Source organism: Choristoneura fumiferana, chromosome 17, assembly GCF_025370935.1.
Source record: "Choristoneura fumiferana chromosome 17, NRCan_CFum_1, whole genome shotgun sequence".
NCBI classification, from domain to species: Eukaryota; Metazoa; Arthropoda; class Insecta; order Lepidoptera; family Tortricidae; genus Choristoneura; species Choristoneura fumiferana.
This window is the reverse complement of record NC_133488.1, coordinates 15,743,499-15,760,791: the sequence shown is the minus strand read 5'-3', so window position 1 is coordinate 15,760,791 and position 17,293 is coordinate 15,743,499. Positions and strand designations below refer to the sequence as shown.

The 17,293-nt window shown below is 37.3% G+C and overlaps 5 protein-coding genes across 11 annotated transcripts in view; 3 read left to right on the top strand and 2 right to left on the bottom strand.

Annotated features, from left to right (window-relative positions):
• Positions 1-3,276, top strand: part of Ip6k (Inositol hexakisphosphate kinase) — a 47,137-nt gene extending 43,861 nt beyond the window's left edge. For all 5 annotated transcript variants that reach the window (XM_074100622.1, XM_074100623.1, XM_074100621.1 and 2 more), the window contains 3 exons: positions 110-315; positions 1,047-1,224; positions 1,396-3,276. In XM_074100622.1, the coding sequence (XP_073956723.1) occupies positions 110-315; positions 1,047-1,224; positions 1,396-1,812 (801 nt within the window). In that variant the 3' untranslated portion in view covers positions 1,813-3,276. The remainder of the gene's footprint in view (positions 1-109; positions 316-1,046; positions 1,225-1,395) is intronic.
• A 1,304-nt stretch (positions 3,277-4,580) lies between these two features.
• Positions 4,581-10,271, top strand: LOC141436917 (uncharacterized). 3 transcript variants are annotated; one of them, XM_074100039.1, is made up of 11 exons: positions 4,581-4,833; positions 5,036-5,162; positions 5,959-6,526; positions 6,608-6,667; positions 7,738-8,076; positions 8,169-8,273; positions 8,451-8,711; positions 8,805-9,029; positions 9,114-9,249; positions 9,411-9,506; positions 9,584-10,271. In XM_074100039.1, the coding sequence occupies exons 1-11, from the start codon at positions 4,734-4,736 to the stop codon at positions 9,736-9,738; spliced, it is 2,172 nt and encodes a 723-aa protein (XP_073956140.1). In that variant the 5' UTR covers positions 4,581-4,733; the 3' UTR covers positions 9,739-10,271. The 3 variants fall into 3 exon arrangements, with proteins under 3 accessions (XP_073956140.1, XP_073956139.1, XP_073956141.1); XM_074100038.1 differs by having other exon boundaries at positions 8,802-9,029; XM_074100040.1 differs by lacking the exon at positions 8,169-8,273 and having other exon boundaries at positions 7,738-7,977; positions 8,802-9,029.
• On the bottom strand, positions 9,716-10,599 carry LOC141436919 (transmembrane protein 203). Its single transcript, XM_074100042.1, has one exon. It carries the CDS (start codon positions 10,597-10,599, stop codon positions 10,192-10,194), a length of 408 nt encoding a protein of 135 aa, XP_073956143.1. The 3' UTR covers positions 9,716-10,191.
• Positions 9,716-12,380, bottom strand: Rpp20 (ribonuclease P protein subunit p20). Its single transcript, XM_074100041.1, has 3 exons — positions 12,007-12,380; positions 11,670-11,838; positions 9,716-10,715 (listed from the first exon to the last, which is right to left on the bottom strand). Exons 1-3 carry the CDS (start codon positions 12,154-12,156, stop codon positions 10,606-10,608), a joined length of 429 nt encoding a protein of 142 aa, XP_073956142.1. The 5' UTR covers positions 12,157-12,380; the 3' UTR covers positions 9,716-10,605.
• A 1,011-nt stretch (positions 12,381-13,391) lies between these two features.
• LOC141437096 (uncharacterized) lies at positions 13,392-17,117 on the top strand. The gene is made up of 3 exons (XM_074100321.1): positions 13,392-13,617; positions 14,439-14,566; positions 16,640-17,117. Exons 1-3 carry the CDS (start codon positions 13,547-13,549, stop codon positions 16,861-16,863), a joined length of 423 nt encoding a protein of 140 aa, XP_073956422.1. The 5' UTR covers positions 13,392-13,546; the 3' UTR covers positions 16,864-17,117.
• Positions 17,118-17,293: the final 176 nt, after the last annotated feature.

Genomic DNA, 17,293 nt, shown 5'->3' with positions numbered 1-17,293 from the left:
CCATTGGTTCCCTGGAATAACCTGAGGCTAACATGCTTCTTTCTGTCACATGATGCGAACATCAGAGAAGACAGTACGGCCTCTGATTTTACGTTACCGTTCGTTCCAGGTGTACGTGCAAGAGACGGGGGCGTGCGTGCGCCGCGACAAGTACTGGGGCCGCGCGCTGTCGGAGGCGGGGCTGCGCGAGGCGCTGGCCGACTTCTTCGCGGCGGGCGCGGCGCCGCGCGCGCGCGTCGTGCGCCAAGCGCTGAGGCGGCTCGACGCTCTGAGGCGAGCTATCGCCAAGCAGACCAGCTATAGGTTCTATTCTTGGTGAGTCTAGCATACTTATTCAAGATCAGCAAACTCTTCTGGTGTGAACTAAAAACAATTACAAACTTCGCCCACCCGCGAGAGCGGTTATGTTGCTTTGAGGATGAACTCTGGTTGAGTTCGGAACGCGTCAGTGAATTGTGGTGGTGGTGATAGTTGGATTTGTGTTCTTACAGTGAGACGGAGGATCTGCGCGAACATACATTAGTTGCATAGACGTAGCTATCATAGGTCGCGGATAACAACGTAATTGTTTTCAGTTCATTGATATGGAGCTCCGCAAAGTAACGCCTGATTCAATACATTCTTCTGGTATTATTTCGAGTGACAGAACTGTTTTGCGTTGCCGGCCGACGACAGCTTTCTGTGTAATTTTATTAGTGGTCTATTCAGACACCGTTTCTAAAGCTTCTCCTCTGTACGTTGTTCAGAATTAAAGGCAGGCGTAGTGTTTGTTTTTTTTGGTGAATAATAATAGCTATATTATTAGATTCTGTAACTTTAATTTGTTTCTTTCTTCTTTCACTCACTGTTACATTTATTAAGTATGTGTATGTGTGCGTGTTCAGCAAAAAGTAATTCTACCAATTAGATTTTAAGTGAATTTCGTCCTGGCGTTTATAAAATAGACAAAAATAATAATTTTGTTTTACCGGTTATCCATGGCTTCCTGATCGAATCGTTTTGTACAGTAACAAAAGCTGTATTTAACCTGTTTTATTCTGTTCCAGTTCCCTACTGATAGTGTACGAGGGCGACGTGCCGGGCTTCTCGGAGGAAGCCAGTGGTTATTCTGCGGACGCGTCCAGCAGTTCAGCTGACGCGCCGCGCTCGCACTTTGACATGTCCACGCTGCACGACGGCATCTCTAGTGATCGGGAACGAGAGCCCTTCACGCCACACTCTGAGGTAATACTGCTTTACTAATGCCCATGATGCTTATCTAATGTTCACCAATTACAGCCAACCAATTATTTATTAGTTTACATTCATAACAAAAATATAAATGCTTCATCACAACTTCAGACAGGTTGGACAAATGATCATTAATGTAACCTATATATAAATGTCGTGTTTCAGGAGACAATGGGTGGGTACGAGGAAGGCGAGGTGGGTGGTTCGGGGCACTCGCCGCGCCGGCAGCCGCCCAGCCCGGACTCCACGGACAGCTGGATGGCGTACTCGTCGACCAGCAGCGAGTCGTGGCGCGGCGAGGGGGCTCACTCGCCGCCGTCGCCCGCCGCCGCGCCCGAGCTGGGCAAGCGCGCGCGCACCGCGCCCGCGGCGCCGCCGCCCGCGCCCGCGCCCGCCACGCCGCCGCCCGACGAGCGCGTCGACATCCGCATGATCGACTTCGCGCACACGGCGTTCGCGGGCGCCGCCGCAGAGTCCCCGCTCGCCACCGCCACGCCGCACCACGGGCCCGACTGCGGCTTCCTCACCGGCATCGACAGCCTCACCCGACTGCTCACCGAGATCCTCCAGCCGTACAGTTAATGAGCGCCCGCGCGACACACCACACTCCACACTCGCGGCCGGGGCCGCCGCGCCGCCGCGCCGCCGAGCCCGAGAGGGTTATCGGTCACGTTCCACGTTGAACAGCCATGACGAAACTATTTATCTCGGAAACTTTTCGACCGTTCGACTGCGCGTATCGATGGACGGTCGCCGCGCGCGCAGCTCGCAGGTAGAAGCGGCCGCGGCGCTGAGCCTCGCGACTTCCAGTGATCTCTCTCTGCGTGCTCGCGCGGCGATCGAGCACTTAGTGAATGTTGGCGGTACAAACTACGTTTATTTAATGTAAAGAATACTATAATTTTTAAAGCGGGACCCAGTAGGTAAAGTTGATACGTTCGTATTTTTAAGTATTACATTTAAGTTATTCCAGAATGATGTGCTTTTGATTTGTTCCCTTCGTTGACACTCGCGTGATTCTATGTTCGTAACTATTAAATTGGGTAGACATTCCTCGTCGCCGTTAGATTTTATTATAAAATACTTAGATTTGTGTTCGAAACGATCTTGTTAATTATTCTGCATTTAGTTCCAAAAGTGCTTTGTAATTCTAGTGAGTTTTAAAAACTGTATTCTTACTAGTAATTTTATAGGACCTAAATTAATTTGTAAATAAAATAGCCCAGTCACTCATACCAAAGTCGAAATAGCAAATGAATTTAATTTATTATTATTTGGTTCCATTTTAGCAGAATAACGTAAGTGTTTCCATAAAAGGAGTATATGTCGATTACTACTTAATTTTTGTTCAACATTACTTTTTTACGGTGCAGTTTTAGTTTTGTGCCGATTCCAATACAACCTTTAGACCCTTAGACTAGTACTCTTGTTTTGAAAATACTATGTATATTACAAATTCGCAATAGAAATGTAAGTAGATATATGTACATGCATACAGAGCACTGTTATTACCTTTCTGTGTTTAGTAAGTATTCAAAAAGAAAACCATAATTTGATCATGTGTTAAGCGTAAACGTTACAAGGAACACAATCAACATAATTGACTAAAAGTTTTTTTTTTCTAACAGTATTACAATTGTTGTATAAATAAATAGTGAGGATGAATACGTGTAAGTTTTCGTTTGGTGGATTAATTAATGATAAAATGTAGTGCCAATTGTTAGCTATTTACACTGTGGTAGCAATCAGTTGACGTAATTTAAATCTCGTAATGATAAAATGTAAATAAATGTTTGTTCCCGCCAGGAGCAGTGTAAGCAGCTAGCTCGCACAACGACGCGTGTGACCACTACAGTTAGTTAGCCAACATTCCTTTGTGCTGCATTCGTCATTGTTTGTCCTTTTTAATTTTATTAGTGGGATAAATTTATGAAAAGTACCTGGTTTAATTAGGATGCTAGGTTGTATTGCAAATTATCATTTTATGTCTGTTATTTTTAATAACCGTATGACACTATTTTGTTAAATAAATTTTAGGTATTTTAATGTTGGTTTTATTGCCGTTTCAAAATATTTTATTTTCTGGAATCTTTGGAATTGAAGAATAAAAATGGTTTATTGGGTGATAAAATAGATACACATACAGAAACACTGACTTAATATACACACACATGCATGCCTAATCCTACCAGCCGAAATGGCCGCCACTCAGCTATGTGTCGCGAAAAGATCTGAAGAGAATTTCGCGACACTGATTTTCAGTGACGCCAGTTCAGATCGATCAGGATGATAGTGTAGTAGTAGATAGTGAGTAATGTGCCTAATGTAATGGTACAGTGAGCAGCAGAATTGCATAAGCGGTTACGGTGCTCAAAATGATCTACACAATGATGACACGCACGACTACTGCCAAGGTAATAAGAAAATGTTTAGATCATTTTGAACACCACAACTGCTCATCTACTTCTGCTACTGACTGTACCATTAACTATGACGCAAAACGCGGATGTTATAAAAATGTTTAAGAGTTTGTGACATCGAGGGTCGCATCGAGACAGCGGATAAACTAACTTGGAGCCGTTTTTCGTAAATAACTAGTTTAATCGCGATGGCTCTTAGAGTACAGTCAACTATGAAAACATCGATATGACTAAAGTTACAAAAACATGTATACGCGATTTCATTGAGTTCACATTAAAGTCGTGTATTCATATTTTTGTAACTTAGACCGTAATCTTTGTAGTTGACTGTAAGTTAAAGTTAGAAATAATAATAAATAAATATCATGGGACACTGACACCAATTGAACTAGTCCCAAACTAAGCAAAGCTTGTACTATGGACATACTTAAATACTTACATATTAAACATCCAAGACCCGAGAACAAACATTCGTATTATTCATACAAATATCTGCCCCGGCCTGGAATCGAGCCCGGGACCTCAAGCTGCGTAGTCATGTTCTCTAACCACTTGGCCATCCGGTCGTCAATGGAATGAAAACAGTCTGCGATACCAAAGGTTATAAGCTTTATATCTTAGTAGGTATTGTATGTAAGTAGTTACTTTTGAAAGGATGCAACCCTATAGTAACTAATGTAATGCTGTGTGTACACCGTGTTTCAACCGAGTAAGTATGAAAAATAAATATTTTTAACAAAACAGTATTTTTTTGTTTTCTATAAATCTTTTTAAAGTTTTCAATCTGTCAAATTTTATTCCCAGTGTAAAACACGGCAGAATTTGCGCCTTACCCACTGTATTTCAAAAGTATTCATTAGGAAATATCCATTATGCCTTAACAAAGAAGGGCCGTATCTTGAAATACCTACTACAAACAAAAAAAAAAAAACTTTCCCGCCATATCTGAGGCAAGCGGCTGCGTGAAAATTGGTTTTTCAGTTTGAAATTGAAGTTAAGATTATACCTAGATAACTAAAGAATAAATAAGTGAAATAACTAAAGTATTTATACTCTAAATAACTTACATTTCCACCTACGAACATGGCAGCGGAGTCTAATGATGTGCAAGCTATTGAAAAGATTTCGGCTGTAGTTGGCGAATCTCAAGTTAAAATTATTCTTTCGAATCAGTGTATTAAAGGTAGTTTCCTTGGCATAATTTTATTGGAGCTCTTTATTTAGCAAGATCCTTACACCGTTAAGCAAGTACCTATCCATAATAGTTCACACTAATTGTATATTATTATTTATCTGCCTATATATTAGAGAACATAAATACCTATCACATGCAAAATTACCTGTTTAATTGAAAGTAAAACTAACTTCGTTTACTTACATTTCAGCCCAAACGCTGCTAGTGAATAGACTTAAAAAGCAATTTGATCGCCAAAGAGAAATTTCTAAATTTATAAGCTCCGACAATTTAAAATTGGAGGCCGAAATAAAAAATGCTGAGCAAGAAATAAAAAGGTAAAATAATTAAGTACTTACCAACTTTATAACTGCCTGTGTCCTGCATTTGTACATGTGTAGGTTCGTTTGACTACTAGGTACCTACAGTAAAAAAATTAGATATTCTGCGGTTCCGCCTTGTGGAAAGACAAAAATAGGCTAGTTCGCTATTCCATGGGATTTTAAAGATACTATATGTTATGTATACATTTACAAAAATCACCGATAATATCGTTAGAAATTTATGGATGACGCACCTCTAAGGAAAGCATAACATTAAATGTTATGCTTAAATGAAAGTATAATTTAATATATAAATCCATGTTTTAAACAATCTGTGTAATATTTATTCATTATGATTATTAATGGTTTTTATTGCTATTTGATCATATAGGCGCTTTTATATTGAATACTACAAAAAATTAACATACTATTAAGGAGTTGCCCGTGAACCCGCCCGCGTAGAATTCATTTATCGCTATCCCGGGGGAACTATGCAATTTTCCGGGATAAAAACTATTCTATGTTTTTTTTCGCGGGACTCAAACTATCTGTACACCGAATTTCATCTAAATCGATTCAGCGGTTTAGAGGTGGTGTGGTAACAGTAACAAACAAACAGACTTGCAAAATTATGTATTTACCTACTGGGCCGTAGGTAAATGGGACTTTGATACTTATTTTTTTTTAAATTGTTATACCAATGGACCCGTACATACCTTTAATTGCATGCATACTTAGATAATTAAAGACATGCATAATGTTTCGTGGATATTCTATTCAGTCAGGCCGCCAAATAATGATTACATTTCAGCTTGATGCTTGCATATGAAAGCATAAAATCAGCTAACGTTGAACTGAAAAAGGAGTGGCAACTAGCCAAGGAAAGAACTCAAGAAAACATAGGACGCATACAATTAGGAGAAAAGAAATACGAAGAGTTATGGGAACATTCCAAAAATAGATATGAAAGCATTGGTTTTGTGCGAAACTGGCTGCAAGCGAACAGAAAAACAAAAGATCTAACTGGAAATATTCAGATTCTTGAAAACGAATCGAAAGAGCTTTTGAATGAGATTAAAATCAAGGATGGGATTATATCTGAATTGAATAAAAAACGTATTATAGAATTAGCTGAGTATTTAATACATGAGCAGCCTAAAACAATGGATAAAATATTCAGAAAGACTGTAGAATTTAAAGAATTAAATGACCAGTTTGACCAGATACTTAACAAGGAGGATACTGCATATTCTGTTAATAACGATACATTAAATTGTATCAGTGCCAATCCAAAAATAAAAACTATCTCCTCAAAATTGTCTGGCAATAAAAAAGTTGATAATGATTGGCCAAACTTCAATAACAATGCAGATACGCTGGTAAGTTTAAATGTGGAGACATGGACACACTACTGAACTTGTAATATGGCGAATAAGTTTTACAAAGCTCGCTTGTTTCAGATGCCAAAACTGCAACTCATGAATATTGACTTGGACATGTTAAGCGTCAAACTAGATCAGGTACTTGGTACAGACGAGGACAAAGATATATTTACCTACTCTTAAGTATCTTTGTCATTGTATGTATACCATCTGACAATTTTATAAAAAGTTCACACAAGAAGTGACAGCGACAAGGTACTGAAGTAGGTATAAAGATATCTTTGACCTCGACTGTGTTTAGGTATATTAATTAATGCAATAATGTTCATTATCTTTGATTTACTGCTGAACGTACCAAACTTAGAAGGAAGAAGGAACTTAGTAGGTAGATAATTCCTCTCACTCTCTTATAAAATACATACATATACCTATACCCATATGTACTATACTTCTTGGTACTTTTTAACCGACGAAAATTACGGAGAGGGTTCTCAAGCCGACGCGTCCACGCATAACTTTTTGCAGAGTAGTCCGATTTTGAGAATTCTTTTTTTATTGGAGTGTATACCCCGAGGGTGGTCCCGTTATAATTTGAAAAAAAAATCTATCCTAAGGATAGGAAAACAGGGGATGATTAATTGATCAGTCACTGATTGTAATGCATGACCAGGTATAACTTTTTACAGAGTAGTCCGATTTTGATAATTCTTTTTTTATTGGATAGGGTATACCTCGAAGCTAGTACTACATACATTTGAAAGAAAAAAATGCCCAACTGTAGGAAAAAAGTATAAAATAAAAACCTTTGAAGAAAAAATTTAACCCCCGAAAAATCTGGAAAGAAAAAAATAATAAACCTTAATCTAGGAGGTACTAGTTTGAAGTCGGTGTCTCAGCACGATCCAGCAGGAGTGGGCCTATAGTCGTCAGCCTCACCTACATACTTACTATATTGGGCTTCAATCACTCCTGTTGGCTCGTGCTCAGGCACCGACTTCAAACTAGTACCTAGATTAAGGTTAAATAAAAAAAGGTTTATTATTTTTTGCTTTTCAATTTTTTTGTTAAAAAGTTTTTTCATCTCAATTTTCGCGGGTGGGTAGGTCTAATCAAGTCTTATAAAATACAAAGGATTGCAATGCTTAAAGAATTAAGTATTTAAGTATCTATTTCAAAAACGAATGCCTACATTTTTTTTATTGTTTTAGATAAAAAAATGTGATCTTATTGCTACTAGCCCGATAAAAGAAGCAATTACAGGAAGCACTAGCTCCAATGATACTGTAATGGATAATAAACGAGATGAATACACTTCTGGTTACTTCAATCAACCAGAGAAATACTACGCCGACGAAACTAAATACGACAAACGTGAAAATTATTCTAAGCGCAAATTAATTAACATATTGGATGATATAAAGCTCAACAAACACGAAGCATACAATTTGGTAACAAATATTAAGTTGGATAATTTAAAGGGGATCGATGTTATTACTGGTAATGGGAACAAAATTATAGAGGGTCCACCTGAATTCATCAATGAAAAGGTGCCTAAAAGACAACGTTTATATGAAAACGTACATAAGGTTTTACAGTTAGTTTAGGTTATTACTAATACTATGTCGTTGCAAAATTACAGGCTACTGATAGTGTTCCGGGTGTGCAGATTAAAGAAATAGATATAACATCTTCAAGTGCTGACAATATTCTGATGCCACCATCAGGATTTCTAGACCAAATAAGAGTAATAGTTAAATTTTAAATTTCTACTAATAAATGAGCTCTGAATGAATTCTCATTTTTGCTAGAGCCCTAGAAAACACTGAAAGTGTAGTAGAAAGAGTAGTAGCTAGTAAATACCAACTATTTTTCTTGAACAAGCCTGACTTTAAAGTTTTTAAATAAAATACATATGTTTTAGAGTTCTCAAGAAAAGAAGAAGAAAGTTTCGTTTGAATTACCGATTACCATGCAAGAATTAGTTACGGAAGCAAAGAAAGCAGTTCCCATAGATATTGATGGTGACCCAAATGACACACTTTCGACAGCTAACAGTAACAGCCCTTTGGAAGTCAGCGCAGTAAGCGATGAGAGCTTTACAAAAATTAAAAACATGATTTTAAAGAAGCACAATTTAGATTTATCGCCTCAGTTTGTTTATGGCAAAAATACAGTTACACGCGTAAGTTATAATTATAGGAAAATTAACAGTATGTACCTATGAGAATTTTTTTTCGACAATTTTGATTAATTTTTGGAATATTATTTTCAGAAGAATGAAGAATCTGTTAAATCAAATTATTTCAAACTTAGTGACGAGGAGCTGCCTTCCATTTCGGGAACATATTTCGAAAAAGACGAAGCAAAGATCACAGAAATAACTGAAACAAACGAAAACGAAGTTGATGGTGATAAGCCAACACAGGTCAACGATACTGAAGAAGCTGAAAATAAGTCTGATGAGATGGAAGTTACTGAGGAAAACGTACCCAGTGTAAAGGTATCATACCCTCGAACACAAAAATATTGTCAAAATTTGTTGAGAATAAGAACAAATACATAAATATATATTTAAAAATTACAGGTTAAACAAGCGCGAACTAATGGAAATCCAGTAACAGGACTTTTGTTCAGTCATGGTGCAAATGGCATACCTGATTCTCTGGATGTCTCAATTAGTACAACTGGACTAGAAGATGAGGATGCAGACTTTCCTCAATGTATCAAACACAAATACTTAATAACAATAAAATTTGTTGTATTAACACAAAATTTCGATCAACTGAGTTGATCTGAGCCATACCTACAATATCTTCATAGGCAAAACAAATATAAGACAGTAAAAATGTAAGATATAATCAGTGAAAGATTTATTTTTCAGATTCAAGCCTTCTATTGTCTCCAAAAGTTGATTTGCCTGTCCCAACTAATGATAAGCCTGACATTACTTCACAAGAAGTTCCAAATTTTCTTTCAGGTATGCTTTTAGACTTTATTTTCATAAACAAAATCTTCATCAATTAGCGCAATTACCAAAAATGTTAACTGTTTTAGGTTTGCGTAAAACTGGTCTTTCCTTTTTTGGCAAGATAACTGCACCAGATTCGGCTAATACTGAAGGTGAACAAAGTGGAGGAAACAATTTCAATTTCGCTTTTGGAACTGATGATAAGAAAACTAGAGGTGGAATATTTAATATGTTTAATTAAATAATGAAAAAAACTAATTATAGGTATTTCAGATTGTCTGGGCATTTTGCCTTAGGTTATGTTTATGTCAACTTAAACTTAAGTGGTACTTATTTTTTCCGTTGTTCCCCATTATTATCTTATGTAACCAGCACTGGCAGGCACCAAATTATTTCCTAACTTAATCAGTTGTGTCACACATTATGGTTGCAATTGTAATGAAAACTCCTCAACACTTTGCTCATCATCATACCAAATTTCTGGAACCTAAATTGACAGTAAAGGTGACCAATTAAATTACCAAAATATTTGGGCTCTTCCAGTATTGGTTATGTAAGATGTACAGGGAATTACATTTTAATCAACCCATTCTTGTCCAAGTAAATTGTAATTCAGTCAGTTGATTCAATAAATGGAAATGTATGAAAAAAATACAGTTTATTATTATAAAGTTATTCCTCTTACATTACATTGCTATTGATGAAGTTGACAAGCTCTTACTGCTATTAACTGTAATAAAATAAATAAGGGAGCAAACACTTCACTGTATTCAATAGCAGAATCACCCTGCAGCTTCCTACACAAAAGGAATTTAAATACAAATGTAAGTCCAAGAAATATTGCACTCCAAGACGCTCTATACAGTGAGGCCTTGTAAGAACTTTCTATATTCATTCTGATGCAGACAATACAGCAAAAGTAAGCGTTCATTGCATCACTTACAAACAATGGGGCAAATATTGTCCACCAGGCACTGCTCACTATACCATCAATCTTTAAGGCTAACAGCACTGAGAATATTGTGATGGTGATCAAGTTTATCCATATCTCAAACACTGTCAGTCCTATCCACTGCACAATTTCATTCAGTGTGAAAAACATCTTGTTCTACTGGTTCGCTCCCAGCATTGCAGTTCTGAATATGCGAATGTGAATAGAAGAAGAATGTCTCACTTGGGCTCCAAAGTCCAAGTCATCAGTCAGTGGCTCCAAATCATCTGAATAAAAAATTATTACAGAAAATTATTCATGTTTTTTCAGTTTATACAAACAAATTGGATGCCAGTACACAAGTGACATTAAGGGGCTGTTTCACCGACCATTGATTAATTTTATATGGCCGAAAAATGTGATGCCGTCTCCACCTATTCAAATAAAACAAACAGGGCATCATATTTATTTATCTGTGAAATAAACTTAATCAATGGATGGTCAAACAGGGGGTAAACATTTTATTTTGGTTAAGAGTGTTTATACCTGCTGAGCTGTTAACATTGCATTTTTGTTAGTTTTTCTCAATTATTCCATAAAAATTAAATGAAAATTAAAAATGTTTTCTGATAGAACACTACTTAATACATAGCATTAATTTGTTTTTAAGGAATATAAAAGTTCATCTTGAATAATTATTGGAGTAGACACATTAACTTATATATTAAGAAGTGTTCTATCTGACAACATTATTAATTTTCATTCAATTTTTATGGAATAATCGAGAAAAACTAACAAAAATGCAACATTGCCAGCTCAGCAGGTATAAACACACTTAGATCAAGTTGCTCATTAATTGACTGAGTAAGAAGTTATGGTGAGAGGTTTTTATTTTTTGGTAAAATTTAGTTTAAATCAGATTGGACCTTAGAATATAAATATTGTTCAACTTGCAGTGCTCATAACATTCAGAATATCATTATACTGTGATCCAACACTACTTCAGAGCATAAAATACTAAGTGATTTATTCAATTGTTATCTTGCTGAGGTCTAAATGTTTACCCTGCTTCTTGCACAGCTATAGCTATAATGGGCTTTGGTTAAGATCACTGCTTGAGATTTGTTGAGTTTGATTACTATTTAACCTCAAACTTCAATAATATCTTATGTAGGTAAGACCTATTCTAAGTATTAAGATGAAACAATACAATGATTAAATACAAAGTAATTTCTACTCACCTACAACATCTACAGTGCCAGTGTTGACTTCAATCTGACATGTGCCTGAGAAAATTATTTCTAATTGAAGAGCCAAATTGCAGCAACGCTGTATAGCAGCCCCCAGGCCGTGCAGTATGATTTCTTTCTCGCCTTTCGTTAGAAGATCACAACACTTATCAAGTTGGGCCTGAAATTGTAATCGTTACAGAGATTATGGCAAAAATAGGAAACGCGTGGAAATCATCAATAAGCAAAACATAACTAGTACTCATTTTCATAACTTGTAATCATAATGAAACTTACAATCTTATAATTGTTGTTTTGATAACTTACGACAACATATTGCACAACCTACCTTAAAATTCGTCTTTTTCGTTATAAATACAACATTTTCACCATCAATAGGTCGCACAGGCAACCGTTTTTTAACAGCATAATTTTTGTTAAGACTTCGTTTGTGCTTTTTCTTTATTTCGTCTTTATTTTCAACGATTTCATCTGCCATTATAAAAGAACCCGACGTCGAAACAAATTATAAATAACCTAAAAATAATTTTGACGTCTGATATTTATTATGTCCGTATTGGTCCGAACGAAGCTAAGGAACTCGGTACCACAGCAAAAAATGTATTTTATCTTATCTGAATCGCGCTTTTTGTAATGCAAAATTTTCTTGATTTTGAAGCCTCGTTACTAGGCGCTTATATAGTGCAAGAAAGCTGTGTGTTGAATTTCAATGAGCTTTGAGCAAGAGACGGCGCGCTAAAACCGCACGGTTAGTCGCACGCATAGCTCGTATATTGGTGCGTACACACTAGCCCAACGAGCTCGTGCGTGTGTACGCGCTAAAAATCGCCCGCTCAGTCGCTCTACCGCAGATAAAATAAAACCGGCCAAGAGCGTGTCGGACACGCCCAAAATAGGGTTCCGTAGCCATTACGAAAAAAAAAACTAGTAATATTATGTGCGTTATAATACAATTAAAACACAGTCTTAAAATAAAACCTGAAAAAGAGCGTATCTTCACGGCACTATTTTGTTCAGAAGCGCAGTACATTTTTGTTAAGCGTTACCATTCCATATTTTTTTGGACAAACGGTTTACAAGATAGAGGGGGGGGGGACACAATTTTTGCTACTTTGGGAGCGATTATTTCCGGAAATATTCACTTAATCAAAAAAGTTTTTGAGAAACCTTACTATCATTTCAAAAGAGCTGTCGAACTATATGCCACACGTTGATGCGAGTTAAAAATTTTTTTTCGATTTCTGTTACGTGTATGGAGTGCCCCCCCTATAAATATTTATTATTGTAATTTAACTACAAAACTAAATATCGGCTTTGACAAGACATCTGTACTTACTCCAAATTTCATTGATATACATCTTGTAGTTTTCGAGTAAAATGCCTGTGACATACGGACGGACAGACAGACAGACGGACTTGACGAAATTATAAGGGTTCCGTTTTCGCCATTTTGGCTCCGGAACCCTAAAAATGCACCAATTTATTAATTTCATGGTTTTCGGGGTTTACTTTACTACATATATATATTTATACCTTCTACCACGACGTCTTACATTATACGCTACTTTCGCGCTTGGCATTGCGGAACTGGCGACGTGTCGCTATGCTACTGGCATCATTTATGGGAGTAATGTAAATCGGCCATAAGTTTATGATCAGTAACTTAGTAATCAACCTTCGTGGTAATTTTGTTTGCCTATCTGATAACAATCTCATTGACATTTTGGTATCAGTAAAAAATGAGCTGAATTCTGGATCTTACCTATTCTAACAACTATTTAGGCTAGTTAATTTAACCGTTTGAATTGCTTCAAAATTATTAATGATATAAATTCCTGAGATAAGCAGTCAATTCAAAATTATTCGAAATGGGTGGAATATGTTGTGCTTTTTGCTCCTTGTCTTCGCTTATGTCCATAGTCTTTCATGCATTTGAAAGGTACAGTAGTGTTGGTGCTATTATTATTATTATATTATGTTAGTGGGTAAAGGTATAGTTAGTACCTATTGTACAGTAAACAGCTCCCCGATTACAAAGCTAAAAGTTTTGGGGTCGATCGATTCGCTGAGCCTGCAGCTGGTCCGAAGGAGCGCGAGCGCGGGTTAGAAATTGTTGAACAAGGACCAATGATATTTATTTCCCTGTTTATATGTAATATCATTGACAAGGACCGTCAAAAGTCAACCCTATACTCTGCTTCTACTACCCTCCAAAAAGCGTGTGTCTTTTTTTGATGTCTAGGCACGCTGGGAGTTAAATTCTATCCCTCTTTTAAAGGTCAGCAGGGGCAGGAAAGTTAGCAGCGAAATATCCATTTGATTCTCGATCCACTTATATTAATTTCAGCAGCCTCCCGTTTGCGCTAGTGTAAGCCAATAAGTTTAGCATTCTTCTATCTTGCACAGGCATAGATGTTTCAGAATATGGCAAGAAATAGCCATTTATTTTATACCTACTACTATTTAAACATTATAAATAACTATCCTCTTCCAAAAGAGCAGTGGGTCGTAGGAAGAAATCGTGGCTACGCAATATCCGGGAATGGACGGGAGTTAAAAGCGCCGCGGAGCTTTTTAGAGTGGCAAAAGACCGAATCAGATGCGCGGAGCTGACTGCCAACCTTCACTAGTTGGAGAGGCACTTGAAGAGAGAGAGATCCTCTTCCACTTTTATTTATAGAGCCTTTAGTTGAGGTAAGGGACCCCGGTAATTGGCTAGTGAAGTTAAATAGGAATTAAACGCTTTTTTGTATTTTCCAGGATCTCTATGTGCACAATGTGTGCATTGTTAACTTGTTGCATAATGTTCACAATTATTGCGGTGCTGATTTCGGGAATCGGGATAGGATTTCACTACTGTGTTGTACAACATTCTGTAAAAGCTATGGGTAATTTTCTTATAATTTTCATTTTTGTAATACTTTTAGCGGCCTAATTCTTGTTTACCCTAAATATCTCAAAAATGGCTGAATCGATTTTAATGAAACAGCTAAGAACCATCTCTCTTAAACGCAACTTCAGAATTGTAGCGACTCAATTCGAAATATTTTAATTCAGGCTGCTTTGGATCGCGAGAAATGAACGACATGGGGGGGGGCTTTGCCCAGCAGTGACATGAATCCAGGCTAGACAATAACTGTATAAAATGAAGTTATTTCGTTTTGAGTCACTATAATTCTGAATTCGATTAAAAAACGCATCAAAAATCCGTCCCTCACTTTGGGAGCTAGCCATAGACATCACTACAGATGTGCAAGTTGCGGAAAGTTTCTAAAGAGTTGGAAGAGTTCTTTCACAAGATATATAGGAAAATTGAAAATACAAACTGAAATATAGATGCACAGAAAAACCAGAAAAATAAGACCAGCACTGGGAATCGAACCCAGGTCCTCGGTATTCCGTACCGCGTGCTATACCGCTACACCACTGCTGGTCTGACCTTAATTTAGGTTTTACGGGATGACCGTAAAAGTAAAAATTTGGAATTCAAATAAAAAATACAAAAAGATTCCAAAAACAACAATCTTAAGGGGCTGTTTCACCATCCATTGATTAGCGTTAACCGACGGGTAAATGTGATGCCGTCTCCGTCTATTCGAACAAAACAAATAGAGACGGCATCACACCTAACCGCCAGTTAACACTTATCAATGGATGGTGAAACAGCCCCTAAATATAGGAAATTTAAATTTAAGAAGCGGAAAGTTTCAATCCCTATACAAAATTGTAGAAGTTTCCGAAATTTTCCTGTATGAAATCCGCAATAGGGAATATTACTGCAATTTTTACCGTCAAAGTGCAGCACTAGCACATACCATATGTTTACGGTTTATCGTAAATGTCCGTAGGATGCCGTAAACATATTATTTCAATAAAATTTTTGGAAATATAGCTCTATCGCTACTATCGATCGATGTAAATATTATTTATTTTGTTACTCATTAATATGTCATGATTTCTATAGGTATTAATACACTCGTCATGATCCGTCATGGCGACAAAATATAAAGAGAACGACGTTGTCATGGCGGTTCCATTACGGTTTGACAAGGTTTGTGCTAGTGTAGCCCCATGCGCACAGCTTTGCCTAATATACCCTATTTGGAAAGTTTCCTTTGGCACATCAGTAACTGACAAACGCACATTGCGGCCAAACTTATACTTAAGGTCTCTAGTCCCTACCCATGCACTACACCGTATCATGCCGTGACCGTAATAGGCACGTGTCAGGAACGGGATGTCAAATATGCACATGGACGGCAACGGTTGGTTAGGAAACGTGCTAGTGGGCATATTGCTCGTATAGTCTCATACTTGACACGTGGCTATTACGGTCATGTCATGTATGGTACGGTGTACCTAAGGGGTAATAGAGTCCTTTGTAACACATCCCTTTTTGCGTACGAGCGTGCTATTCTGTGGTCCGGGGTTAAGAGAAGTCTCTTCGTTCCATTCTCCATACAAACATAGTCCCGGTCTCATTTGAAAACTAGGCAACAGAAATAGATGAAATTTTGTAAGTATGGACTAGACGCAATTATCTATGCCTGTGGTTTTTGAGATTTTCATATAAACGTGTAATATCAGAATTACAGGAGCTCAAAAGTCGACAAAAAAAGATGTCAACTTTGCACGAGAATTACAGACTAATAAACCACAGGCACAGAAAATATAATGAATATCTTGATTGTAAAATATCATTGATTTCTGTGCTATACTTTTCGTATAATATGAGGACAGCGAAACCCAAAATTCAAGCGCCCAAATCTTGAAAAGCCTACAGCTATCGCGATATAAATTACGGACGTCGTTACGGAAGGCATGGGGGAGCATGGGGGGGACGGCTGCGAGCGCTTATGTCACGAGCGATAAAGACAGCAATATCCCAAACGAATACCTAACGCGGCCGCGCGGCCGGCATCCTTCTCTTAATTACTTATGAAAATAATTAATAATTCCAGAGAAAGCTGCAAAAGTCGCTGCGGCCGTCGGGCGGAGTGGCCCACAAGAACCTCTCATTCGAGCAGTAGGTGATATGAACCCCAATCCCAACCTCTTGCGCAGCGGCCTCGCGCATCGTATCGCTCGTAGGCAGGTTGATCAACCCCCACCCAAAAATTTGACTGACTCCATTCTGAACAAACTAGTTTATTCGACTCCAAAAATATTAAATTATACCAGTTGATAGAGTCCGACAATAGAGAGCAGAAAACGGTCTGAAAGATGTACCTAGATTAGATTAAATAATGAAACATCTAAGTAATATTGTTGCCATATTCAAGCATTTTGTGCCAATGTGTTGTTAAGTGGACAGTGGCGCGATCATTTATTTTCTTCTCTCTATTGTTACACTTATAACTATTTATGTATTTAATGTGATAGATGTGTTTGTTGTAAGACAAATTTATTTATTTTATTATACCTGTTTACATTACTTAAGCATGAAGTTTCAATTAATTTAAACAGGCAAAAATATAAGCTCTTTTTTAAACGACATAAAAGGAGGATCTAAATTCGGTTGTTTTTTTTATTACTGAGGGCCTACTCCGAAATTAAAAAATCGAAGTTCGTATCGTACCGTCCCTCACACTCTCGTATTAAATAATAAACGTCAG

What these genes read in the sequence shown, in the direction of transcription:
- LOC141436917 (XM_074100038.1), top strand. Translation starts at nt 4,734, where the DNA reads ATGGCAGCGGAGTCTAATGATGTGCAAGCTATTGAAAAGATTTCGGCT. An exon ending in ATAACAATGCAGATACGCTG is followed by an intron (nt 6,527 to 6,607) that starts GTAAGTTTAAAT and finishes CGCTTGTTTCAG; the next exon opens with ATGCCAAAACTGCAACTCAT. An exon ending in GCAAAAATACAGTTACACGC is followed by an intron (nt 8,712 to 8,801) that starts GTAAGTTATAAT and finishes TATTATTTTCAG; the next exon opens with AAGAATGAAGAATCTGTTAA.
- LOC141436919 (XM_074100042.1), bottom strand. Translation starts at nt 10,599, where the DNA reads ATGTTTTTCACACTGAATGAAATTGTGCAGTGGATAGGACTGACAGTG.
- Rpp20 (XM_074100041.1), bottom strand. Translation starts at nt 12,156, where the DNA reads ATGGCAGATGAAATCGTTGAAAATAAAGACGAAATAAAGAAAAAGCAC. An exon ending in CGAAAAAGACGAATTTTAAG is followed by an intron (nt 11,839 to 12,006) that starts GTAGGTTGTGCA and finishes TTACAATTTCAG; the next exon opens with GCCCAACTTGATAAGTGTTG. An exon ending in TGGCACTGTAGATGTTGTAG is followed by an intron (nt 10,716 to 11,669) that starts GTGAGTAGAAAT and finishes TTTTTTATTCAG; the next exon opens with ATGATTTGGAGCCACTGACT.
- LOC141437096 (XM_074100321.1), top strand. Translation starts at nt 13,547, where the DNA reads ATGGGTGGAATATGTTGTGCTTTTTGCTCCTTGTCTTCGCTTATGTCC. An exon ending in GTCTTTCATGCATTTGAAAG is followed by an intron (nt 13,618 to 14,438) that starts GTACAGTAGTGT and finishes TGTATTTTCCAG; the next exon opens with GATCTCTATGTGCACAATGT. An exon ending in ACATTCTGTAAAAGCTATGG is followed by an intron (nt 14,567 to 16,639) that starts GTAATTTTCTTA and finishes TAATAATTCCAG; the next exon opens with AGAAAGCTGCAAAAGTCGCT.